General features: G+C 54.6%; 8 protein-coding genes and 2 non-coding genes across 10 annotated transcripts; 7 read left to right on the top strand and 3 right to left on the bottom strand.

Annotated features, from left to right (window-relative positions):
- Positions 1-95: 95 nt before the first annotated feature.
- Positions 96-167, top strand: CAOG_09351. The gene has a single exon. It is a non-coding gene; the product is annotated as a tRNA-Pro (tRNA).
- A 100-nt stretch (positions 168-267) lies between these two features.
- CAOG_09346 lies at positions 268-339 on the top strand. Its single transcript has one exon. It is a non-coding gene; the product is annotated as a tRNA-Pro (tRNA).
- Positions 340-526: 187 nt separating this feature from the next.
- Positions 527-1,921, bottom strand: CAOG_01577 (hypothetical protein; the record flags this gene model as incomplete). The annotated part of the gene is made up of 1 exon (XM_004364388.2): positions 527-1,921. The coding sequence occupies one exon, from the start codon at positions 1,919-1,921 to the stop codon at positions 527-529; it is 1,395 nt and encodes a 464-aa protein (XP_004364445.2).
- Positions 1,922-2,594: 673 nt separating this feature from the next.
- CAOG_01576 (hypothetical protein) lies at positions 2,595-6,321 on the top strand. The gene has a single exon (XM_004364387.2). It carries the CDS (start codon positions 2,644-2,646, stop codon positions 6,169-6,171), a length of 3,528 nt encoding a protein of 1,175 aa, XP_004364444.1. The 5' UTR covers positions 2,595-2,643; the 3' UTR covers positions 6,172-6,321.
- An 85-nt stretch (positions 6,322-6,406) lies between these two features.
- CAOG_01575 (hypothetical protein) lies at positions 6,407-8,193 on the bottom strand. The gene is made up of 2 exons (XM_004364386.2): positions 6,783-8,193; positions 6,407-6,679 (listed from the first exon to the last, which is right to left on the bottom strand). The coding sequence occupies exons 1-2, from the start codon at positions 8,070-8,072 to the stop codon at positions 6,458-6,460; spliced, it is 1,512 nt and encodes a 503-aa protein (XP_004364443.2). The 5' UTR covers positions 8,073-8,193; the 3' UTR covers positions 6,407-6,457.
- A 572-nt stretch (positions 8,194-8,765) lies between these two features.
- CAOG_01574 (myosin-X) lies at positions 8,766-17,041 on the top strand. Its single transcript, XM_004364385.2, has 6 exons — positions 8,766-8,794; positions 10,357-10,526; positions 10,667-16,159; positions 16,254-16,337; positions 16,444-16,563; positions 16,663-17,041. The coding sequence occupies exons 1-6, from the start codon at positions 8,791-8,793 to the stop codon at positions 16,741-16,743; spliced, it is 5,952 nt and encodes a 1,983-aa protein (XP_004364442.2). The 5' UTR covers positions 8,766-8,790; the 3' UTR covers positions 16,744-17,041.
- An 85-nt stretch (positions 17,042-17,126) lies between these two features.
- Positions 17,127-20,440, top strand: CAOG_01573 (long-chain-fatty-acid-CoA ligase ACSBG2). Its single transcript, XM_004364384.2, has 8 exons — positions 17,127-17,296; positions 17,883-18,207; positions 18,291-18,392; positions 18,509-19,171; positions 19,296-19,513; positions 19,597-19,855; positions 19,955-20,033; positions 20,163-20,440. The coding sequence occupies exons 1-8, from the start codon at positions 17,162-17,164 to the stop codon at positions 20,317-20,319; spliced, it is 1,938 nt and encodes a 645-aa protein (XP_004364441.2). The 5' UTR covers positions 17,127-17,161; the 3' UTR covers positions 20,320-20,440.
- Positions 20,441-20,509: 69 nt separating this feature from the next.
- CAOG_01572 (hypothetical protein) lies at positions 20,510-21,674 on the top strand. Its single transcript, XM_004364383.2, has one exon. It carries the CDS (start codon positions 20,553-20,555, stop codon positions 21,642-21,644), a length of 1,092 nt encoding a protein of 363 aa, XP_004364440.1. The 5' UTR covers positions 20,510-20,552; the 3' UTR covers positions 21,645-21,674.
- Positions 21,675-21,800: 126 nt separating this feature from the next.
- On the top strand, positions 21,801-23,177 carry CAOG_01571 (hypothetical protein). Its single transcript, XM_004364382.2, has 6 exons — positions 21,801-21,830; positions 22,025-22,285; positions 22,521-22,577; positions 22,665-22,707; positions 22,776-22,845; positions 22,930-23,177. Exons 1-6 carry the CDS (start codon positions 21,828-21,830, stop codon positions 23,045-23,047), a joined length of 552 nt encoding a protein of 183 aa, XP_004364439.2. The 5' UTR covers positions 21,801-21,827; the 3' UTR covers positions 23,048-23,177.
- A 15-nt stretch (positions 23,178-23,192) lies between these two features.
- On the bottom strand, positions 23,193-24,628 carry CAOG_08524 (hypothetical protein; the record flags this gene model as incomplete). The annotated part of the gene is made up of 2 exons (XM_011271803.1): positions 23,193-24,196; positions 24,349-24,628. 2 exons carry the CDS (start codon positions 24,626-24,628, stop codon positions 23,193-23,195), a joined length of 1,284 nt encoding a protein of 427 aa, XP_011270105.1.
- Between the last annotated feature and the right edge of the window lie 6 nt (positions 24,629-24,634).

Here is a 24,634-nt window from a genome sequence, read left to right as displayed (position 1 = left end):
TTGAGTGTGATGGTTTGCCATTTTCCAAAGCTCAATGTTTGGATCGAGTGGACTTTACCCCGCGGAAATACTCGTCTAAAAGCGAAAGCTTGCATGAGCTCGTAGTATAGTGGTATTATGCTCGCTTAGGGTGCGAGAGGTCGTGGGTTCAATTCCCGCCGAGCTCCAACGTTTTTTTTTTCATTTTGGTTTTTTTTTTTTTTGTTTTTTTTTTTTGCTTTGTCCCTGGCACCGCTCCTGTCTCGAATTGCCCAACTGCCGACGCACGAGCTCGTAGTATAGTGGTATTATGCTCGCTTAGGGTGCGAGAGGTCGTGGGTTCAATTCCCGCCGAGCTCCTACGTTCTTTTTTTTGCTGCGTTTGTTCATTTGTTTCGTCGTTGGTTTCGTTGCGCTTTGTTTTTTTGCTCCTTTGTTTTTTGTTTGTTTGTTTGTTTGTTTGACTTTCATCTCTTGATGCCGTGAGTTGAGAATTTCTTGATGCAAGCCGTTCGTTTTTCACACAACACTGAAAAACAAACAAAACTCAAACTTGAGAACGCTTGGGAGCTCCATTCGGATCGAAAGGATCAACGTTGGAAGGAGCAAACAGCTTTGCAGGAACCATCGGCAGGTCGAGGGTGAGCGTGAGCATGAGCTGGCCAGTGGCTCTCTGTTCGCGGTCGCTCGCAGATTGCTGGTAGATGTTCAAATAGTCGAACTTCTGCTTCACAAGGAGCACGCTGCTCTTCAACAGCTCCTGCATGCCATCTCGAGATGACTCGAAATGATGGCTATGCAAAATATCGACCAACAGCTCGGCACAAACAGTCCGTAGATGCGAGGCTGCAGGACCGTGAAACGGAGACAGCAAAAAGCTGCACAGTTGCTTCGGAATGTCCTTGTGTTGGAGGAGTGCCACACTCCTCCACTCGCTTGGAGCGTGCTTGAGCAGAGTGCAGGCGCGGTATGCAGCCCAGATGCGCGATTCACGCTCGTTCTCTGCATCCCGGTAGAGGCTCGGGTTTAGACACTCCAGCCCGTTGAGAAGGCGTTGAATGGTGGCGCACTCGACGTGCAGATGGTCCCATGCAGTCCTGCTCACATGTACCCAGTTTGTGCACAAAAGCCCCGCAACCGCGAGATCCTTGTGGGCTGAGAAGCACGCATCGAGTTGGCACGGGACCCACCGCTCGGAAAACCAATCTGCCACCGCTACACAGTTGTACATGTGCGCAGCAAGGACCTTGCCGGACATGGAAGCAATCTCTGGAGGCGCATCGGAATCGCAAAATACGGCAAGCAGCTGGGAAGAGACCTCTGCTTGGAACGCAGCCTCCTTGTCACGAACCGTTGCAGCAATGAACAACTTCAGGAGCAGTTGAAGCCGAGATTGGAGATCGGACTGGTCAATCCGCGAGCGCTTCCATGCTGCAAGTACTGTGCGGAGCAGCTTCTGAGCTCCGCCTGCAAACGGCGCCCAGGTCTCCGAAACGCCGTCAGTCTGGTTCTCGCTTTCCTGGCCCTTGTCGTCCTGATCGATCGTTCTGGATCGGCCAGTGAGCGAATCAACACTGTCAAACACCTTGCCAAGTTTTGAGCAGTAAGTCGGCATGTTCTCGTCGTCCCATCGCATCGCAAACAGGCTTTGGTCGAGCACGGTAGCAGGCACCGTCGGTTGCTGCCCTTGAGTGTGTCTATTGTACATGCCGCTCCAGAGGTCACAAACAACGCCGAGTTGTGCCTGGCTGAGCTGATCCAGGAGCAGGGCAGTTGTGGCCGTCCGTTCTGCCTCGACCCACAGCCAGTTTATCGCCGCATTCGTCACCGTGGCCGCGGAGATACCACTTTTGTGCTTTGGCATCCAGTGCGTATTGTCGGTCTCCAGCATGCTCGTAAAAAACTGTTCCGCGCCCGCCAACGGGACGTCGTTGTGTGTCATGATTTGTGCAAAAATGCTTAAAAAAGAAGGAAGACTGGTCTTGGCACGATCGTCGCCTCGAAACATCAGTTGCCACTGTGCATCGAGCTGCTGACTTGTATCACAGTGGACTTGCTACAATGAGTGATACAGATCCAAGTTACACTATGTGCAGCAATCATTTTTACAAAAAGGTGCGCGAAGATGACTGAATCTGTTGCAGATACTCGATGCCAAAGTTTCGCAAAACATTCACCATCGAATCTCAACTCGACGGAAGTCAATCGTGTCAGCCCGACATTGAATCAAAGTAGAAAAGTATATTTTCAAGTCACCCATATCGCTTTGGAGTGGTAGAGATACCTCGGTGGTCGGTGTTTGTGCGTTGGCGTGCGATGAATTGGCCAAAACCGGACCATTCTAGCATTTTTTTGCGTTTCTCGCAGTTTGTCCCGCTCCTCACGCAGCCCGCGCAGGTATATATAGCAGTACTTTTACTGTGACATTCGATCACTGCTTAGCATCAACCGAGCGAGAAAAGCAAGCAAGCAATCAACAACAACAACAACAATTTCTCAATCTCACCATCCGCCTTTTTTTTTTTTTTTTGACTTTCCATCATTCCCTATTCCCGATCCCCATTTCCCCGGATCCCCAATTTCACCAATTTCACCAATTCCTCCATTCTTATTTCCTCTTGTTCTTTGTTTCATTTTTTTTTCTTTCTCTCTTTGACCTTACCAATGCTGTCGGCCGTTGCCAGCCGGTCGACATCGTTCCACGCGGCCAAGGCGCTCGCTGCGTCTGCCAGCGCGTCTCCTGCCTCCATCGCCGTGCTAGCATCATCGCCTTCGTCATCATCATCATCATCAGCAGCTTCATCAGCATCGGCATCCGCAATGCACGTCCGCGGCTATGCTCGCAAGCCGACTTCATCGTCGACTCCTTCGTCTTTGTCCTCGTCCTCGTCGACTCGATCGTCGCGCCTGGCGCAAAAGTGGCAGCACCGCGACGCCCTGCCCATCGCGACCCTGCCTCCGCTGCCTGCGTCCATTGCGCGTGGGGAAGTGAGCACCAGCCACGCCCAGCTGCTTGCTCAGCAAGAGGAGCGGCGGCTGGAGGAGAACGCGCAGGAGGACGATCAGCAGCACATGTCCGACCGCGACGCCACCAAAGCCAGGCTCCGCGACGTCTTTGCGTTCCTCGAAGCGTCACCAGCAGCAGCGTCGAATGCCGCGGCATCGGAGATGGAGGACGCCGAGGAGGGCGCCGACGCCGAGCCAGCAGCAGCCGCCGCAGAAGGGGAAGAGGCTGGCGAGGCTGGAGCGGCTGAAGGGGTTTTAGACGAGGAGGGGCGCGGTCGCCTCTCCAACAGAGAGTTCCTCATGACCGAAGCCGCGGCCCCGAACGTCGAATTGGAGGCCGCGCTGCTCGACCGCAGGCTGGCGGGTCGGTCGCCGGTCGTGCGCATGGCCGAGGAGGAGGAAATCCACGAAGCAGTACGAGATCTCCAAGTCAAGTACGTTGCAGACGAGGCCGCTGCCGACGCCGCGCGCCAGGGCAAGTCACGCAAGGAGGTCCAGCAAATCCGCAAGCACATGATGCAGATGCCGCTGCACGAGCTGGAGGCCATGGCCGAGGAGGAGCTCGGCGGCGAGATCGAGGACGTCGAGCTGGCCGCGCATGAGCTTGACGAAGAAGGCGCAGTCGCAGTTGAGGACTCCGAGATGGACGCCGCCGCTGAGGCTGAAGAGGCAGCAGCCGCTGAGGCACACGAGGAGGAAGAGCCCAGCGCAGAGGCACTGGAGGAGGTCGACATGACCGACCTCGAGGAGGCGCTCGCGGACGAGGATCCAGAGGTTGCCGAGGCCATCATCGAGCGCGAACGCAGGCTGCGCGCACTCGGTGGCGGTGGCGAGGAAGAGGACTTGACTGATCGTGTAGCCCAGCGCGGTCGCGACTATGAGACCTTGTTCGGGAGCTCTCCGGCACGTTTTTACAATCTGTCGCGCGTCCGCTTTGGCGTGCTGCAAAACCGTCTCGAGGCCGTCCGACAGCTCGCTCTTTTGGGTGTCGACGCTGAGCGCAACGCCGACCGTCCGCGCGCCGCTGGGTTGCTGACGCAGGGGCAGGACTCGTTCGGTCGTCACGATCCCATGAGCACGCCCCCCGTGAGCAACGTCACTGTGATTGACTGGACCAACGAACTGCATCGCTTGGCCCGGCTTGGCCTGAACGTCGTGCCCCGCTCGGGCTTGTCCAAGGCCCGCAGCCGCGTGCTGCTCGAGACCGTCTTTGGCGAGCTCGACTCCCCCGCCACGTTCTTTGCCTCGGGTCCCCCTGTGCTCAACTATGTGCGCATGGCAACCATGCTTGCTCTGCGTCACTCGCACGCGGAAGATACCAAGCGCGAGTACCAGACCGAAGACGCGATGGCAGCCCTGGAGGACGACTCGGAGCTCTCCGACGCGCTCACACGCGTGCAGGAGGAGCGTGATGCCAACCGCGCCCCTGACGAAATGGACGAAGTGGACAGCGACGGCAACCCTTACCTCTTCTCACCGTTCGATCCGCTGGCTCCGCAGGGTCTTGCGCCCTTCCGGTTCAAGGTGCTCGAGGAAAAGATTGCTCGCGCCGGTGAGTCTGTGGGCGTGCAGGCGTCATCTTCCCCCGACATTGCCGAGGACCTCCTGGCTGCATGGAACAAGCTCAAGCAGCGGCGAAATGTCAATCTGGCCGCCTTTGATGCGGACCAACGCCCGACGCTGACCAAGGTCGCCCGCGTGATTGCCTTGATGGATCTTGTGCGCTGGATGGACGAGCTGGTGCCGTTTGTTGACCGTGGCATCGGCCAGGCGTTCAGCGAGCTTCCGACCGAAGATCCCGAATTGTACGCCGAAATGCTCAAGGACGTCCAGCTGCCCCCGAAGCAAGACACCGCTACGACGGAGGTGCCATCGTCATCGGAGCAACAAGCCACCGAGACTGCGGCGCCATCATCGTCGTCGTCGTCGTCGTCATCGTCGTCATCGGAAAACGCCGCCGCCACCAGGACTCGGGCGCCATCGGCCTCACGATTCAGCAAGGCCGCCGCGCAGGCGTCCTCTACAGGCATGCCCACTCGAGAGGAAGCCATCGCCCACCTGGCTGCGTCCAACCTGGACGACTTTGCGCTTGCGATGACGCGTGAAATGCGTCGCACCGCGCACAAGTCTCAGCAGTGGACGAGTCCCTTTGCAGGTTGGTATGACTTGTTTAGCTCCAAGGCGCTCCCGATGCCCAACACGGATGCCTTCAACAATTTGCACGCCGACCAAGCTCGCACCAACGCTGCCGCTGCTACTGCTGCTTCTGCGGTCGTCGGAGCTCAGCCATCGAAACAGCAGCCGCCTGTCTCGACCGAGCAGCTTCGATCGCATTTGAACGAGCGCTCGGCTGCCGAGCAGGGCCGCTTTGCTGCCGATCTTGCCAACAGCGACAGCATTTTGAATGCCCTGTACGAGGCCAACGCACCAGAGCGCGATATCGAGGACCAGGCCCGCACCACGATGCGACACCTGCGCTCGATGGCCAAGACACCGATTGCCAACACCCAGTACCCGCTGCTTGCGAGCGGGTTCTCCCACATGCCCTATAGCAAGCTCTCCCAGCACGAGCGGCTCAAACAGCGGGACCTCGTCCGCGCATCCAAGCAAAAGAAGCTCCCCTCCGCTTCCCCCACCTACAAGAACCCGCTGGCGAGCGGCGACCGCATCGACCAGCTCCTGAATGCCGTCGCATCGCCCGCCGAGCTCCAGCAATCCGCCTCGCACGTCGCCTCGACTGTGAAGAAGCTTCTGGGCGCAGTCGACCCCGCCGACCTTGTTCGTGACATTCCTCATTCGGGCGCCGTCCTGTCTGCCGCGAGCTTTAACGACATGCTGCGCGCCTCGCCGCTCGTCACCTCTTCGCGTGTTGCCGGCGGCATTGCGTTTGGTCGCATTGTCACCATGTCTCCCGATGTGGCCGACGTTGACATTGGCGGCAAACTGAACGTGCGCATCCCAGTCCCGGCCGAGGCGGTCCTTTCTGTCGGCTTGTTGGTCCCAGTGCTCATTCTTTCTTCCGAAATCACCTTCAGCTTTATCGGACAGCGCAAGACGTCCAGCGCCCTGCGCGGCAACGGTGTCCACGTCGGCGCGCTTCTGCGACACGAGCTCTTCACTCAAGAGCGTCTTAACGCGCTTCACGAACGTGCTCTCAGCGCTTTTGAGGAGTCAAGACTTTTCTGAAAGGGGTCGACTTTTGTTTGTTTGTTTGTGTATTCCAGTGTTATGCGTGCACCATCCCACCCCCCACCGCTCTGATTTGAATGGCGATGTGACGCTTGTTTTGTTTTGTGTTTTCCTTGTGCAATACAGTCCACAAAATCTTACACTGTCTGATTTGTTTTGTTTTGTTTTGAGAGTGCCAGCCCGGTCTGATTTTTGCTTGCCGTAGATTTTGCAAACAACGCATCCAATCAACCCAATGTTATGTATTTTGGAGACAAGAAAAAAAATGATACCACGCAAACGTTCATGTTACAATCGTCTTGTTTTGGATGTGGCGGTTGTACGTTACACCGAGGTACTCGGCAGCCAGCAGCCAAATCAACGACAAGCCTCCCGAGAAGAGCGAGCCAACACGGAAGAGCTCGGTTGCATTGTGCTTGAGCAACTCTGTGACGAGCGAGCCGAGCGCTTTTGCGTTGCGCGAGCCAAACATGTCAATCCAACTCTTGGCCTGCATTTTAATGTCCTACAAGTGATACGCAGTTCTAAAAGTCAGCATCTTGAAACAAGTAGCACATCATAGCCCCCCTCCCCATCTGTTTTTCTTGGTGAGTTTTGACTGGACTTACTTTGCTCGTGGTACGGTAAAGCATTTCTTTCGAAGGGGCGTTGAGCGAATAGCCAAGAGCCTTGATGGCCACCATGCCGAAAAAGACAACGCCAAGCGTCGGGCGGATGAAAACGGACCCAACGAGAAGCAGGGTGCAAACGGGGAAGGCGATGAGACAGAAGCGAATGCCAAAGCGTTCCATGACGGCGCGCGAGCCAAAAAGGGCAAAGAGCAGCGAAACACCATTGACGGCTTGCCCAAAGCGGCCCATGAGGAGGGTCATTTCTTCGGGGGTCTGGTACTCGTTCTGAGCAAGGACCTTGAGTTGGTAGTCCATGACGGTGGAGACGACCTCGGCCGCAGTCGAGATGACAAGCAAGCTGGCAACGTACGGATGCGTGAAAACCAGCCGCAGACCCGTGGTGAGATCGGTCGACGTTTCCTTGGGGACGTGGTGAGCGTGCGGCGCGTTGGTAGCATTGGTGGGAGCTGAGGCGTCTTCCTTTTTGCGTTTGGCCAGCTCAGCTTCGTCCTGGATTTCGTCCGACAGTAAAAATGCCTGGCGCGACGCGAGCAGCACGGCACCCAGCACGACGACTTGGAAGAAGCAGAGCTGCGGGATGCCCAGCTCCTTGGCATACGTGGCGAGCGTTGCGCCGAGCACAGCGCCCAACTGCATGACCGTGTTGACCCGCGAGAAGACGAACGGAGCGTGATCTGTCGTGACGGATGCGACGACCGACCAGAACATTGGCATGACGATCGACCCAAATGTCTCAATGGTCCAGTAGGTAATCCATCCGACGCACCAGCCGAGCGTGCTCTCCTTGACGACGTGCGTTCCGGCCTTGGCGTTGGGATCGTGGAGAAACCCGACGGACGGAACAAACAGCAGGGCGCCAATGAGCGCAAACATGGTTGCATACGTGCCAATGACAATCTTGACGACGAGGCGGATGTCGTCGGTGCGCGCGGCGAGGCGGTTGTACAGGACGAGCAGCGGGACGAGCAGCAGCACCGTGCCGAGTTTGGCGCGCGGCTCGTGCTCGAGGCCAACCACCTGCACAAAGATGCCCATCTTGAGCGGGCGCATCAGCCAGTAGCCGCCCAGCGACAGGAACTGCGCGATGGCCAGCGCCCATGCGAGCTGCGATTGCTTTGGGGTGATTGCTCTGTTGTTGTTGGTGTTGGTGTTTGAGCCCGCGTTCGAGGACGTGGCGTGCTTGCCGTTGGTCGTGCTTGTGCTGGTGGTGCTGGTGGTGCTGGTGGTGCCTGCTGATCGGGTGGCAGTGGAGGAGGTCGTCGGCATGGCTTGGGCGAGTTGTCTGATTGGTCGCAGCGAAACGAACACAAGCAAATCTCAGCGAGCGGCTGAGAAAAAGAAAAAGGGAAAGAAAAACGAAAGAAAAAGAAGAGAAAGTTAAAAAAGCAGAAGAGAAGAGTGAAATGAGCGATTTGTCGAGTTGGTCGATGATGGATGGGCGAACGCTGCTCTTCAATCGAAGAGAGAGAGAGAGGGAGAGAGAGAGAGAGAGGATCAGAGAGAAGGACCAGTTCGGTCACTCTGCTGCTGATGAGGTGCAATCACAAATCACACAAGGCCATGCTTGTAATGCTTCACCGTGGACTTTTAATTCCGAGTAGTTGGGAGCGTTTTCGTTGTCCTGTTCGATCCTGCCGGCCAGGTGAAATCTGAAACAAAAAAGCGGCAGATGACCTGAGCTTGCCCAGTCATACGGTACTGTCGGTTCCGAACGGTGCTTCGAGTTATGCTCCGGGTACGGTCGTAACACTCTCGATTGATGGAGAGAGAGGGCAGGATGGAAAATTCATTGTCTTTTTGGCTTGAAATTCTGAAACGCTGCATGTGTGTGGATCTCGCCACACACGCACCTTTCCCCTGAAATTCTGGCTACTAGTGCATTGATCCAATTGATCCATTATCACCATCCTCCCTTTTTCTCAATAGGGAAAGCACCAAATGGCTCGGCTCAGTCACAAATCCTTCTCCAGCTCACTGAGAAAACATGCGTACGTTTTGTGTGCTTTTCTCGTTTCCTTCCCCTTCCTTTTCCGCAGGATGAACCAGGGTTGGAGGGGCTTTTTGTGTTCATTATTGTAGCAACATGACCGTTGTGATAATGGCGGGTTGCGTTCGCCTTCCAATCGTGTTGCAGCGATGAACGAACAACAACATCAAAAATACAGAAAAAAAAAAAAAACGGTTGCTTTTGTATTTTTATTTTTTATTTGTATTTTTATTTTGTGCATCTTTCGTTGTTGCGTTCATGAAGAAGGGCGGGTCTTGCTTTTTCGGCTGAGGCATCAGGGTTGGAGAACCACTACATTTCGTGTTCGACTCTATTCAACCCAGGAGGACGTCTCTGGCAAAACGAGACGGATTATGAACAAAAACATTAAAAAAAAAAAAAAATAGAGATCGTTTTTTTTTTGTCATCCATTGCGTTTTCGTTTTTTTTTATTGTATTATTTGTATGGAGCTTCCATTGCATTGTGCTTTTTGGATTTTTATTTTGGATTATTTTTTGATTATTTTTGATTATTTTTTCGATATCCCAAACCGATCCCTTTTCGTTTTCCACTGTCGTTGTGATTGGGTTTTGCGGCTGCTGTTGCCGTCCGTTTCCTGCCACTCGCCGTGCATTTCCTTCCACGCATCCCCTTCTTGCCCGCGTGTACCGTTGCTGAGCCATGCTGCCCAACGGGGTGGTAATGGTGGTGGTGTTGGATTCAAAACCATAACAAAAAAAAAACAAAAAAAAAACAATTGATTTTCCGCTTTTTTTATGTTTTTGTGTGTGTTACGTTCGTCCGTTTTGGTCGCTGTTGCGATTGAGAGTGCGCGCAAATGCCGTGTTGGTGTTTGACGAGTGTGTGCCATGCATGCCGGGCGATGCCCAGCAGCAGTACTGCCGCCTGTCCAACCGCACCCTCGCCCATCGCAGAGAATCGAAAAAAACAAAAAACACAACAAACAAACGGTGGCTTTTTTTTTCAATTTTTTCATTTTATTTTATTTTTTCAATTGTTTCACTGGTGTCGAAGATGCCCCTTTTTCGTGGTTGATTTGCATTCTGCCGCGGCCGTTGCGACTGCAGCAAACGCACCATGGGTTTGATTGCCATCTCGAGTGGGCTGCATGTCGCCAACATGAGGTGGTGCGATCAGCGAAGCAGAGGGGGGCAGACACTGTGTGCAGTTCGGTTGGTGGCGTTTTTTTTTTTTTGTTTTTTTTTGTTTTTACACGTTGTTCACTCGGTCTTTGATTCCACGGAGCAATCGGATTTTTCTTAAGGAAGCACCATCTCCCTCTTCGTATGGCGAGCAGTCAGTGGGTGGGTGGAAGCAAGGGTCGGATGAGCACTCGTCGTTGGTTTTTGTGTGTTTTGCATTTAATTATTTTTTATTTTTATTTTTATTATTGTTGTTTTTGCCATTGTTTTGAATTTGCGGTTTTGGATTACTTTTTTTTTTTTTTTTTTCCAGCTATCTGTTCAAAGATTTTGTTTGTTGTGTCGCTGACTTTTTTTTGCCACCCTCTTTGCTTCACTTGGCCTCACTCGAACACACAGCCAACCTCGCGACCGATGGCGTCGAGGACATGACCACGATCGACCAGATCGACGAGAATGGCATCAACACCAATCTCAAGGTCCGTTACAACAAGGATCTCATCTACACTTACACTGGCTCCATCTTGGTTGCCGTCAACCCGTACAAGTTCCTCAAGATTTTCGAGAATGTACGATCTCGTTTTTTGTTTGTTCTTGTTTTCCTTTGTTTTCAAAGATGGCATGTGTTCTCTGAACACAAAAACACTGACTTGGAATTCACTTCTCCTTTTCCCCCTCTCCTCTCCTCTCCTCTTCTCCCTCGCTGCAGGACACGGTCAAGCAGTACGCCGGAAAGCGCGTGGGCGACCTGCCACCACACATTTTCGCCATTTCCGAGTCGACGTACGACTTTATGAAGCGCACAGACAGCAACCAGTCGGTCATTATTTCTGGCGAGTCTGGCGCTGGCAAGACAGAGTCGACCAAGCTCATTCTTCAGTACCTGACTGCAGTCACCCAGAACCAGCAGTGGATTGAGCAGCAAATCATGGAGACCAACACGCTGCTCGAAGCGTTCGGCAACGCCAAGACTGTCCGCAACAACAACTCGTCGCGTTTCGGCAAGTTTATGCAGGTCTGCTTTGACAGCTCGCTCCAAATCAAGGGTCTGATTATCGAGGACTACTTGCTCGAGCAATCGCGCGTCGTCTTCCAGGCCGAGAGCGAGCGCAACTACCACGTCTTTTACCAGCTGTGCGCGGCCTGCGCCTCCAGCCCCGAAGACAAGGCAAAGTTCCTCATTGACAAGGCCGAGAGCTACGCCTACACCAACAAGTCGGGCTGCATCAAGATTGACGACGTCGACGACAAGAAGGACTTTGATGCGCTCCGCCTCGCCATGACCGTGCTCAACATCTCCCCCGAGAACCAGGACTCGATCTTCTCGCTGCTCGCAGCCATCCTCATCATGTCCAACCTCAAGTTCCAGGACGTCGACGGTGAGACGATCAGCTTTAGCGCCGACGACATGAAGAACGTGGGCCTCGTTGCCAAGCTGCTCAAGATTGACGAAGCCGGCATGAAGAAGGCCTTTGCCTTCCGCCAGCTGCAAGTCCGCGACAACGTGACGGAAATCCCGCTCAAGCACAAGGAGGCCCTCGACAACCGCGACTCAGCTGCCAAGGCGCTCTACTCGCGCACCTTCACTTGGCTCGTCCGCCACATCAACACGTGCACCAACCCCGGCGCCAACTCTGGCCGCTTTATCGGTGTCTTGGACATTTTCGGCTTTGAGAACTTTGCCGTCAACTCGTTCGAGCAGCTTTGCATCAACTACACGAACGAAAAGCTGCACAAGTTCTTCAACCACTACGTCTTCTCGCTCGAGCAGGAAGAGTATGCTCGCGAGGGCATCAACATTGAGCAGATCAAGTGGGTGGACAACCAGGCCACGCTCGATCTCGTCGAAAAGCCCCCGACCTGCATCCTCAAGTTCCTCGACGAGGAGTGCCGCTTCCCCAAGGGCTCGGATGCGACCTACCTCGAAAAGCAGAACAAGGCTCTGTCCTCGAACGAGTGGTACCACATGTCTGCCGACAAGCGTGAGCACGGCGATCGCTTTGGTGTCAAGCACTACGCCGGCACGGTCATCTACATGGTCAACGGCTTCCTCGACAAGAACAAGGACGTCCAGCAAGACATGCTCTTTGGCCTCATGGGCCAGTCTGGTGACGACTTTGTCAAGGGACTCTGCAAGTACCGCGACCTGACCAGCATCATTTCCGGCATGTCGCCCGAGGAGGCTGCCGCCAAGGCGTCCAAGGGTGGCAAGCCCACTGTCGGTGGCATTTTCAAGGACCAGCTCGCTTCGCTCGTCAACGTCCTGAGCAAGACCCAGCCTTGGTATGTCCGCTGCATCAAGCCCAACATGGTCAAGAAGGCTGGCGTGTTTGACGACAAGATGGTTCTCGATCAGCTCAGCTACTCTGGTATGCTCGACATCATCCGCATCCGCAAGCTCGGCTACCCGATCAAGATTCGCCACGGCGATTTCGTCCAGCGCTTCAAGTGCCTCGCGCCCAAGCTCAAGCTCACCGAGGACATGGCCGGCTGCACGACGCTCGCCAACACGCTCAACCTTGGCGCAAACCCGCAAGAGTACCAGGTTGGCAAGACCAAGATCGTCCTCAAGGAGCGCGTCTACTTCCCGCTCGACGACCGTCGCGTCAAGATGCTCGACAAGCTCGCCATCATCATCCAGAAGCGCTACAAGGGCTGGCTCGACCGCAAGGCCTACCAGCGCAAGCGCTGGGGTGTCATCCAGCTCCAGCGCTTTATGCGAGGCTTCATCCACCGTCTGCGCTACAAGCGAAAGGTTCGCGCCATCATCACCATCCAAGCCGGTGTTCGCGGCTGGTTTGCCCGCGATCTCTACCGCTTCCTGAAGCGCAAGAAGGCCGAGGAGGAGGAGAAGAAGAAGCGCGAGGCCGAGGCTGCTGCCGATCGCGCTGCCAAGGAGGCTGCCGACAAGCAACAGCGCGAGCTCATCGCCATGGCCAAGATGGCTGAGGCCAAGGCCGCCAAGGCTGCGCAGGATGCCGCCGCCGCGGCTGGTGCCGAAGCCGGCGCTCCCCCGGTGGCCAAGGGCCAGGCTGGTCTGGAAGGCGTCGATCTCGACAACATTTTCTCCTTCCTCGGCGTCGAGGACGAGGAAGTCTCGTTCGCCAACAGCTTTGCCAACGAGCTCGACGATCTGTTCGAGACCAAGGTCCAGGACGATCCCGAGACCCGCGCCAAGTACGAGCGCATGGCCAAGCGTGCCGAAATGTCTGAAAAGAAGGCCGAGCAGCTCGCCGAGCAAAAGCCCCCGGAAGAGCCCGGCGACCCCACGTTTGTCGTCTACGCCGAGAAGCACTGCAACAAGCACCCCAAGGATGCCGGCCTCACTGGCACCCTGTCGCTCCGCAAGAAGAAGGACAGCGCGCCGCAAGAGTGGGACGAGATGCTCTCGTACACGAAGGCCACCTCCATCCCGACCTCCATTGTCAAGCTGTCGGACAACGACCACATTACTCTGGCCGTGTCCATCTTCAAGGATCTCGTCAAGTTTATGCGCGGCGAGCTCAAGGCTGAGCAGGAGCGTGTTGCCGTCCAGAACATTATCACCATTGGTGTTGCCAAGCCCGAGCTCCGCGATGAGATTTACATTCAGATCTTCAAGCAGCTGATCAGCAACCCCAAGGAGGACCAGGTTGCCCGCCTCTGGAACATGCTTTCGTTCTGCTCCGTCACCTTCCCGCCGTCCAACAGCTTGTACAAGCACGTCCAGGCCTACCTCAACTCCACCAAGGCCGACGCCAACTTTGGCAAGCGCGCCGAGTGGTGCGGAGCCACGCTCAAGAAGATCAAGCTCAACGGTGCCCGCAAGAGCCCTCCGTCGGCGCTCGAGCTCCAGGCCGTCCAAAACCTGTCGTGCTTTATCTGCCGCTTCTTCTTCCTCGACGGCAAGTCCAAGGCCGTGTCTGTGGAGCCTTCCTCCACCGCCCAGGACGTGCTCAAGGAGCTCGCCGAGAAGATCAACCTGCACTCGACCGACGGTTGGGCGCTGTACGAGGAGAGCGACGGCAACGAGCGTGCCATCAAGGGTACCGAGTACATTGCCGACACCCTGGCCCGCTGGGAGTCTGAGCGTCGCACGAGCAACACGACCAAGAGCAACACGCTGTCCAAGAAGAAGGACTCTGGCGTGGCCTCGATGACCGGCGATGCCCGCTTTGTCTTCAAGAAGCGTCTCTTCAAGAACCCCAAGGAGGTCCAGATCGACCCTGTCGAGTACCACTACATTTACTGGCAGGCCGTCCATGGCGTTTGCCAGGACTTTTACCCCGTCACGGACAAGATTGCCCTGCAGCTCGCTGGTCTCCAGGCCCAGATCAACTGGGGCGAGCACGAGACTGGCAAGGACTCGCGCTACGAGGACCTCGAGTTTTACCTGCCCGAGCGTCTCATCAACAACGTCGGCACGGACAAGAAGCGCACTCGCGAGGAGTGGCAGGCCGAGATTGGCGCGTCCCACCGCTCGTTCGGCGCTGGCAAGACCGAGCTCCAGGCGAAGGTCATGTACCTGACTGCCATCAAGCAGTTTGCCGTTTACGGCTCGACCCTGTACAACGTTGTCTACAAGGGCTTCTGGTCGCACCCCAACAAGATTTACTTGGGCGTCGACCACGAGGGCTTCAAGTTTGTCAACGTCAAGACCAAGGCCATCCTGGTCGCGTACAAGTACGAGCAGCTCCAGAACATGGAGCTCGACTCTGAGGAAGACCAGCTCACCCTCACGCTCAAGCAGGTCAACCGCGAAGAGCAGCAGTCCTTCATCTTTGAGACCCCGCACAAGGAGGAGATTGCCTCGCTCATCTCGTCCTACTCACCCGTCCACCGTCACTGGACTTCGACCTCGGCTGCCCGCATCAAGGAGGTTCGCCTGACCGACGCCGACCTGGCCAACCTGCTCGGCGAGGTTCGTGAGGCGCGCAAGAAGCTTGCTCGCGTCAACAACTTCCTTCGCAAGCCCGAAGGCCAGTCTGGCGGCTTTATCGCTGCTACGCTGCGTCGCTTGCCGTCGACCAAGGGCAAGAAGACTGCCGACAAGGAGCCCGACTATGAGAAGATTTACAAGAAGGACTGGTGGGTCTACACCAAGTCTCGCATCCCGACGTCGCTCACGCTCCTCGAGGGCGAGGACGTCGAGACTGCCCTCAAGATGTTTGCATCGCTGCTGATCTATGGCGGCCTTGCCCAAAACGGCGGCTTTGAGTCGGAGGATGACACTGATCGCAGCACCATGGTCCAGATGGTCCTTGCCAAGTGTCTCGAGAAGGATTCGCTTTGCAACGAGTTCTTCCTGCAGCTCATCAAGCAGACCACCGATCAGGCTGACATTAACAGCAAGAGCAACCTCCAAGCCTGGCGCTTCTTGTGCTTGGCCGTGTGCGTCCTTGTGCCCCGCTCGGACGCCGTGCTCGAGTACCTGCGTGTCCACCTGAAGCGCTGCGCCGCCATTCCCCACACCGAGGAAGGCAAATTTGCTCAGTACGCACAGCAGTGCCTGGCCCGCACCGTCGAGAACAAGAACCGCAAGTATCCCCCGTCGCGCCAGGAAATCATCCAGGTCACCCAGCGCCAAAAGATCCACGCGCGTTTCCACTTCCTCGACGGCCAGTTCCGCGCCCTCTTCTTCGACTCTGCTGCCACCACGCAAGAAGTGGTTGATCTCGTCAAGGAGCGCATCGGTCTCAAGAAGGACGTCCAAGGCTTCTCCCTGTTTGAGGTCTTTGGCCCGCTCGAGCGCAACATGCTGCCCAGCGAGAAGGTTGCCGACGCCATTTTCAAGTGGGAAAAGTATGCCAAGAGCACGCACTCGAACAAGAGCTTGCGGCTCACGTTCAAGCAGCGTCTCTTCACTGGTCCCTTCTCGACCCCGGCCGACCCTGTCGAGTTCAACCTGGTCTTCCACCAGGCCATCGACGACGTTGTGGGCGATCGCTTCCCCGTCACCACACCCGAGGCCGTTCGTCTTGCCGCGCTCCGTGCCCAGGTCGAGCTTGGCGACTGCGACAAGCAAAAGCCTGCTGCCGACCGCTACTCTGGCATCATTGAAAAGTACATTCCCAAGCACATGCGCACCTCCACAACTCTGGCCAACGAGATTTCCGAGGAGCACATCAAGCTTGTGGGCAAGCAACAACAATGGTGCGACCACCAGTACTTTGATTTCGTCAAGTCCTGGTCGTTGTATGGCTCTACCATCTTTGAAGTTTTGGTAAGTTTTTTTTCTTCTTCTGTTTTTGGTGTTGGTTTGAAACAAAAGAAGAAAAAGAAGAAGTGAGAGCTGACCTTTGTTTTTGCGTTTGCAGCAATCGTACACTTCCTCGCTCCCCAAGAACTTGTGGCTTGCTGTGAACGAGCACGGCATTCATATTCTCAAGCGAAAGGAAAAGGTAACGCTGTCCTTGTGCATTCTTGTTCTCTGTTTTGCCAGGCGTTGTTGGAAAGCGTTTTCTGACTGTTGATGGTTTGTCTTCCCTTCTCTCTCTGTCTCTGCAGGATCCGCTCGTCTCGTACAACTATCGCAATATTGTCAACTACAGTCCGTCGTTGCGAAACTTGATGATTGTCACCGAGTCGTTGACTCGAGGCACCAAGTTCGTGTTCAACACGAGCCAGGTGAGTTTTTTTTTTTTTTTGGTTTGTTGTTGTTTTGTGATGCAACCTCGACACCAAACGTGCTGACTCTTTGACTTTTTAATTTGCTTTGAACCGCAGGCCTCTCAAATTGCCCATCTCATCCGCGACTATACGCACATTATTGTGCAGAAGCAAAAGAACAAGGCTCCGACCAAGTAAACGTCCTCTTTCTTGTGCACATTGTTCTTGTTGTCGAGGGTATTGTGTTGTTCTGTTTTTCTCTGTTTTGTGCTGTTCCTTGTTTTGATATGTGGTATTTTTTTTGGTTTGAGAAGCGACCGCTTTCCTTGTTTGCTTCCGCTGTTCTTTGTTGTTGCTAGTGTTGGGACATTTATTGCATGCCTGAATGCTCCAACATTTCGTTGTTCTGTGTGTACCGTGTCTGGGCAAAGAAATGCCTTCTTTGTTGCCAAGCGCGTGTTTATGAAAATCTTCCAAATACAACCTTCAAAATGAAGCTTTTCGTTTCCCAGTCTCTTTCAAGCACACTGGTACGGTCTAGTTGATTTTTTTTTAAAATTATGATTGACTAGTCGCTTTCAGTCTAACTTTGTTCTCAGCCACAGCCATCATCATCATGTCCAAGCGCCATTGGGTGACTTTGCCGCACGAGCGCATCGAAGTTACAGTTGCCGCCACTGGCAACGCGTCGCTGCCCCCCGTGACCATCATCGAGGCTTTCGACAAGACCGTCCAGAAGCTTCCCGACAAGGTGAGAGCGAGCTCGAGAGTGGAGTGTGTGTGTGCGTGCGTGCGTGAGAAACCAGCGATGGATGCGAGCGAGTCCCTTTTTTGCGCAGTCGTCCCGTTTCCCGATGAGTGTTTGCGCATTTCGCTGCGTCACCAGTCCTGCTCGCTATCAAGTGCCTTTGTTCTGAGACTGGAGGAGAGGAGTGAGGAGTGAGGAGAGGAGAGGGAAAAGTTGGTTGCTCGCTGCTGTGGCTTCGGGATGAATATGGTTTTTGTTTTTTTGAATGGAAAAAGGATGAGCAATCAACACATCTTCAAAAAAAAAAAAAAACCAAAAAAAAAAAAAAACCCCAAAACAATCATAATCCGACTTTGTAAATCTTGTTTGGTCGAAGGCTGAGGATTGCACGTAGGGGGGTGGTTCTGCAAGAGATAACACGACAAAAGCAAAGCAAACGAATAAGGCGTGCTGGGTGGGGGAATGGATGGCGTGCGTTATTACTGTGCGCGAACTTACGACTTTTGCACAGTCGCACAAAGAATCTCAGATTTTTTTTTTAAAAAACACTAACTGATTGTTCTGTTCACTTTGTTCACTTTTTTGGTAGGGCGCACTCTTCTTCAAGACAAAGCCGGGCCAGTCGGGATTCGACTCGTTCACATTCACACAGTTCAGAGAGCAAGTCTACAAGGTCGCCAAGTCCATCATCAAGCTCGGCGTCCAAAAGTGGGAGCGTGTGGGCATTCTCGGCTTCAACTCACCCGAGTGGTTTATCGCCGACGTTGCGTCCGTGTATGCCGGTTGCATCCCGTTCGGCATCTACACGACCAACGGCCCCGAAGCGTGCCAGTTTGTGCTCGAGTTTACAAAGTGCCCGCTTCTTGTGCTCGAAAACGCCGTCCAGCTGCGCAAAATCCGCGAAGTTGCCAGTCGTAAGTCCCAGCACACGAGTTTGCTGCCTCCTTTGTTTTGCTGATATCGCCCAACTGACCGACACGATGTGGCGGTTGGACAGAGCTGCCTCTTCTCAAAACGGTCGTTGTTTGGAGCGGCACTCCCGTCAAGGAGGCCAGCGATCCCTGGCAAGTCCTGTCTTGGCAAGAGTTTCGCGACCTCGGTATGCTCTTCTTTGGTCTCGAAAGGGGGCTCTTTTTTTTTTTTTTCTCTTTGACAAGGAACACAAAAACAAATCCGTGTAGTAGCTAACTTGACACCTCATTTTCATGGCGCTAGGCTCCGATCTTCCCGACCAGGCCGTCTCAGAACGCACCCTGGACATCGCCCCCGGCAACTGCGCTTGCCTCATCTTCACCTCGGGCACCACCGGGCCACCGAAAGCGGTGATGGTGTCGCATGACAACTTGACCTGGGTGACGTCGGTCGTGCGAGCAGCGCTCGCCGCAGACCACAACGACTCCTGGGTCAGCTACCTGCCACTGTCGCACATTGCTGCCAAGATGGTCGACTTGATGGCGTGCGTTGTGGAGGGCACTTCGGTGTACTTTGCCCAGCCAGACGCGCTGAAGGGCACGCTCGTGGACACGTTGCGCGAAGTTCGCCCGACGCTCTTCCTTGGTGTCCCGCGTGTTTGGGAGAAAATGATGGAGAAGCTTCAGGCGATCGGTGCTGCCAATTCGGGCATCAAGAAGAAGATTGGCACATGGGCCAAGAAGAAGGGCGCCGCTGGGTCGCTTGCCAAACTTGAGGGCAAAAGCAAGCCGTCCGGCTGGTCGCTGGCCAACTCGCTCGTGTTCAAAAAGGTCAAGGCAGGCCTTGGTCTTGATCGGATGCGCGTGGCCCTGGTCGGTGCCGCTCCCATGTCTCGCGACTGCACGCTGTACTTTATGAGCCTTGACATTTCCGTTTTTGAAGTGTTTGGCATGTCCGAGTCGACGGGTAGGTTGGGGGAAAACCCCAAGAGGTTTCGGAAGGGAGAAGGCGGGATGGCAAGTGAGCGAATGCGGTGCGAGTCTAGGTTCTTATTGTTCCTGTTTTTGTATTTTTTTTGTGGAATGGACAGGATGCGTCACCTTCTCCATCAACCACCAGTTCAAGATTGGTGCTTGCGGGTCTCCCATCGAGGGCGTTGATTTGAAAATCAACCGACCAGATTCGGATGGCAATGGTGAAATTACGTTCAAAGGCCGCAACCTGATGATGGGCTACCTCTTTGACGAGCCCTCGACTGTCAAGGATATTGATGCAGATGGATTTTTCCATACTGGCGACATTGGCAAGGTTGGTAGATTTGGCGTGTGTGCGAGGTGATGTTTTTGTTTTGTTCTCGGAGTCTCACGGCTATTTTTGGTTTGCGATGATAGCTGTTTGATGGTACGCACCTCGGCATCACCGGTCGTATCAAGGAGCTCATCATTACCGCAGGCGGCGAGAACATTCCACCACTGCCCATTGAGGAGTCCATCAAGCGCGAATTGGCCATCGTCAGCAACTGCATGGTGATTGGAGACAAGCGCAAATTCCTGTCTTGTTTGTTGACGCTCCGATGCCTTGTGGTGGATGACGAGCCGACTCAGGACCTGACTCGCGAAGCGGTCGCCCTTTGCAAGGCCATCGGCTCTGGCAAGTCTCCGTTCGTTTTGCAGTTTTCGGTTTGCGGTTGGCCTTTGAACGTTTCTAACATTGTTATTTGTTTCGCCTTTTGAATCGGATGCGCGACAGATGCGACAACACTGCCACAGGCGATCCGAGACCCGAAAGTGATTGCAGCAATCGATGAGGCGTTTGTGCGCGTGAACAAGTAAGTGTGAATAATTTGTGTTTGTTTCGGATGGACTGGAAGCAGGTTCTAACATCTGATGTTGTGATTCTGCCCCCCCCTCTCCCAATCTCCGCAATCTCCGCCTCTCTTTTTCCTCGCTGCCAACAGGAAGGCAATCTCGCACGCACACACCATCCAGAAGTGGGTCATTCTGCCAAACGAGCTCTCCATTTCTGGCAATGAGCTCGGTCCCACGCTCAAGATGAAGCGTCGCACCATTGCGACAAAGTACGACTCCCTCATCGAGACTCTCTACGTCGAGTAGAATTGTGTTTGCTTTGTTGTTACAGTACGATGAAGGACGACTGCAGTTGTGTCTTGTTTTGTTTGTGTTTTGGCGCGATTACAAGATTTTTCGTTGTTTTGCTTGGAAATCCCAATTCCACCCATGCATACATTGTACGCAACTTACAGTTCTACCTGTGTATGGATTCTGATCTGCTCAGTCTCTTCCAAATCCATTCTCGGATCGGAGTTCTGCGAACAAAAGCGGGGGCAATGAGCGGCGAGAAGCACGTCTTCCACGCGAGGACGTTCGCGCAGCTGCTGAGCACAGCTTCAACGCATGCTGCTGCGTCGTGGGACGTCAGTCAGCTGCACCGCGCGACCAAGTGGGCTGAGCTCGCGCAGACGTCGTACTGTGCCAGTGACGCGTCGGCGCAGACCAAGCGCGACATGTGCGCTGCCGCCGACACACAACTCCAGCAACCCAAGCAACCGCAAGCGCTGTTGCATGCTGCAGGACCAACGTCAACAGCAACGGCGGCGGCGCCATCACAGCCGAGACTGGCGACTTCTGGTCCTGCAGCGCTCTCGTCCGCGCTTGCAAGTTTCAGTGCAAGTCACATCCTGAGCACTGCGCGGCAACGGCTGCTCTCCGTATTAATCCAGAATGTGCACATTAGTCAACCCGTATACCTGGAGGTGCTGCGATTGTATCTCGCGCTTGAGGACGAATCTCCCGCCACGACAACAACCATAACAATTCCCGCCAAATCCAAATCAGGCGCACCAATGCTCATCCAAGACCTCACTGCTTTGGCGAGAGCCGCAGCTGCTGCACGAGCCGCATCCGATGCACGCCGTTACTTTGAAGGTGACTGGACGGGCATGGAGGACGGTGCCGATGCCGATCAGAGCGACGCCGACGATCCGCAGATGGCGCTGCTCTTGTCGTTATTGACCTCGTCCTCGCAGGGCGGCGGCGCATCATCGCAACAGTCGTCTCAGTCGTCTCAATCGTCTGGAGCAAGACGAGAAGCCTTGCTGCGTCTCCCACACAAGCTGGTTCTCGAGCTCTGTTCCCGCGATTACGAGTTCTTCCAAATCTACCTCTCCACGTTAATCCAAGCCCTGCTGCAAGTGGCTGCGCCTGTTTCTTCCGACTCGTTTGCCTTTGCCATTGCTGGTCGAAAGCCCGAGGGCCCATTGCTGGCCATGCTGCGTGCCCGGTTTACCGGCTTGCTTGCTGCCAGCGAGCCAATACCCCGTTATGTCTGCACCGCGCTCCACGATCTCTCCGAATCGCTTGCCACGTCCCCAAGCGCCGGATCTCTGGACGCGTTTATCCAGTCTGTGCTGCCAAAGTAGCAGCAAGCACATTATTGTTTGTTAGTCAACGTTCGTTAATACATTTTTCTACTTTTTTTTTTGTCTTCCCTTTGTTCCCTCTGAAATCTCTTTGTATTCTCATCTCTAAAAGTTCCCTTCCGTCCAAGTCGTGCTTTTCCGCTCACTCTACCACTTCACTTTTGTGCATTCATACAACATTCAATGGTAACAACGTTCCCTTCCTTCTTGGTTCTCTTAACTTTTCCTATCGAGTTGCATTTATTCTCCGTTTTCGTCCCACTTTTCCCCTCCTCCTCCACCTCTTCCTTTTCCTTCCAATCGCCCTCAACGCAACGCTGCCTTTTGCTTTGACTCACTTTGTCGGTCTTGTCTGTGCTTTTCTGGCGGTGTGCTTGCAGCAGCGCTTGTCTGGTCTGATCGTCGCTCGCTCTGCTGCCGCTGCCCTTCTCGCTTCGGCCCCGCGCTCTGCCGCCTGTGCCGCGCTCGCCGTCCGCACGCGTGCTAGCATTGCCACCGGCAGCATGACTCTGTCTACTGCTGCTGCTGCCGCTGCTCGTCAGGCAACTTCGCCCTTCGCTGCTTCGACCGTGTCCATGTGCCGCGGCTATGCCACAATGGCCCCTGCCGAGTCCGAGAGTGCTCGCGATTTCATTGACAAGGTAATGCAACGAGCAGCATCTGTACGCTGCACGAGTTGAAGCATTCATTCCCAAAGCCACGGGGGGGGGGGGTTCAACCGATCATCTCGTGCGAATCCCAATCGAGCACCTTTCGCTTTGATCGCTCGCACGCACGCAGTGCTTGTTCGATAACTCTGACAAAAAGAGCATCAAAAAGGTGCAAGGTGCACGTTGTCACTCACTCACTGCCCTGACTGTGGATTGCATTGATTAGACGGTCAAGGGCAACCCCGTCGTCCTGTTCATGAAGGGCGTTCCCGAGCAACCCATGGTAGGCGTACCTGCAGTTTGTGTTGCTTTGTGTCCTAGTCAGCATTCTAAACATTGTCATCTTGCCTTTTGATCTTGGATGGTGCAGTGCGGATTCAGCCGAGCTGTCGTTCAGGTTCTCGCCGCTCAAAGTAATCACCATTTTATTGCATCGCTCGCGATGTCACTCCTCGTTGCTCACTCCCGATTCATCTCACAGACCTCAAGGAGTACGCTTCTGTCAACGTTCTCGCCAGCGACGAAGTGCGTCAAGGCATCAAGGACTACACGTAGGTGGCCTTTTGGAAACTATTCCTTGTTATGTTTGATTTTTGATCTCATGATTGCTCATTTCCCCAACTTTTCGTGAACAGCAACTGGCCTACTATTCCCCAAGTGTTCATCAATGGCGAGTTTGTCGGCGGATGCGACATTCTGCTCAACCTCCACCAGAGCGGCGAGCTCGAGACCATGCTGAAGAAGACCCAGTAAAACCGAGCTGCATCTTTGCGGCGCAACATTCATTGTTCGAGCATATACAAAATTCGCGGTTTGACACACTTGTAACACCAAACAGTTTTAACATTTTCCCACCAAAAACAAGGTTCAAGCACACTCACACACCACATTGATTTTTTCAAAACAGTCCAAGGAAGCGCAGTGCAATCAAAAGGACGATGAGTGCCAAAACCCATTGGACAACGCTGAGCGACTGGCCCGAGTTTGGCAACTTGCGAGTCTGGTAGGGCAGAAATGCGCTGGTGGCGTTTTCGCCAATCGCTTGAACTGCGCCAGACCACGCGTGGGGACCGACGAGACGGAACCACGTTGGCGACATGGGCGCAAAACAGTAGCGCAAGATGAGGGTTGGGTGCGACAGCAGGACGCGCAAGAAGGTCGGGCGGCAGCCAATCTGGTCGGCAAGTGTGTCCATGTAATCAATGTAGTCCACTTGGATGGTATGGCGCGGAGAGCGCTTGTACCGCTGCGCTACGCCACGCTGCTGGTCTGCAATGTCCTGGACCATGGTTGCTTGATCAGGAAGCGCCTGCTTTCCAGAAAACACGCGCGTCGCCCAGCGACACTGCATCTCCGAAATGGGCATGACAGCACCGAGTGGCTGAATGAGGCCGACGAAGGCAATGTTGGACACCGCTGCTGGGAAGATGTTCTTGTAGAGCGAAATCTTGTTGTCGACCACGGTGATTCCTGCAGACTTGTCCAGGTACGGAAACTCCACCTTGTAGCCCGTGCAGTAGCAAATGACGTCAATGTCCTCAGCAACACTACCGTCGTCAAATTCAACGGACGTGGGGAGAATTCGTGCAATGTCGGATTTGACCTGAATCGCGCCCACGCCAATGCGGCCAATGAGTTCGCCGTTGATGGTCGGATGGGCATTGTAAATGCCAAAGGCGGGCTCCAGACCAAAGTTGCTCAGATCGCCCGTGTGGGCACGCAACACTGTCTCCACAATCTTTCCGCGAATGGCGAGCGGCAAGGCGTTCATCAGGCGCGTGTTTCCGACATGGTCCGACGGCATGCCAAAGATGGTGAAGCGAGGAAGGATCCAGGCACCGCTGCGGGTGCTCAAGTAGACTTGCTTGGAGTGGCGAGAGAGCTCCACGGCGACGTCCACACCTGGTTGGATTTTGACCAAAGTTATGCAGAATCAGTTTTTTTTTTTTTTTTGTTTTGTTGTCGTTTCTCATCTGTCTCAACTCGTTTCTCCTCTGTCTCAACTGTTGGAGAGCGACAGTATTGATGAGCGTTTGGCTCTCGCGCCACCTTACCACTGTTGCCAATGCCAATCACAAGAACACGCTTGCCAACGAACGGGGTGTAGTCCTTGTACGAATGGCTGTGAAACTGGTAGCCCTTGAACGTTTCGGCACCCGTCAGTTTCGGGGTGTTTGGATTCCAGTGGTGCCCAGAGCAGATGAACAGGCAATCGAACTTCTCGGTGCGCGTCGTGCCAGACGTTGCATCGCGCACTGTCAGCTCCCACGAGGACGAGCCTTGCTGCTTTGCGTTGAGGACTTGCGAGCTGAAGCGAATGTACTGCGCAGTCAAACTGCC

This window comes from Capsaspora owczarzaki (assembly GCF_000151315.2).
Source record: "Capsaspora owczarzaki ATCC 30864 unplaced genomic scaffold supercont2.2, whole genome shotgun sequence".
Lineage (NCBI taxonomy): Eukaryota > Filasterea > Ministeriida > Capsasporidae > Capsaspora > Capsaspora owczarzaki.
This window is presented reverse-complemented; position numbering and strand designations above follow the sequence as displayed.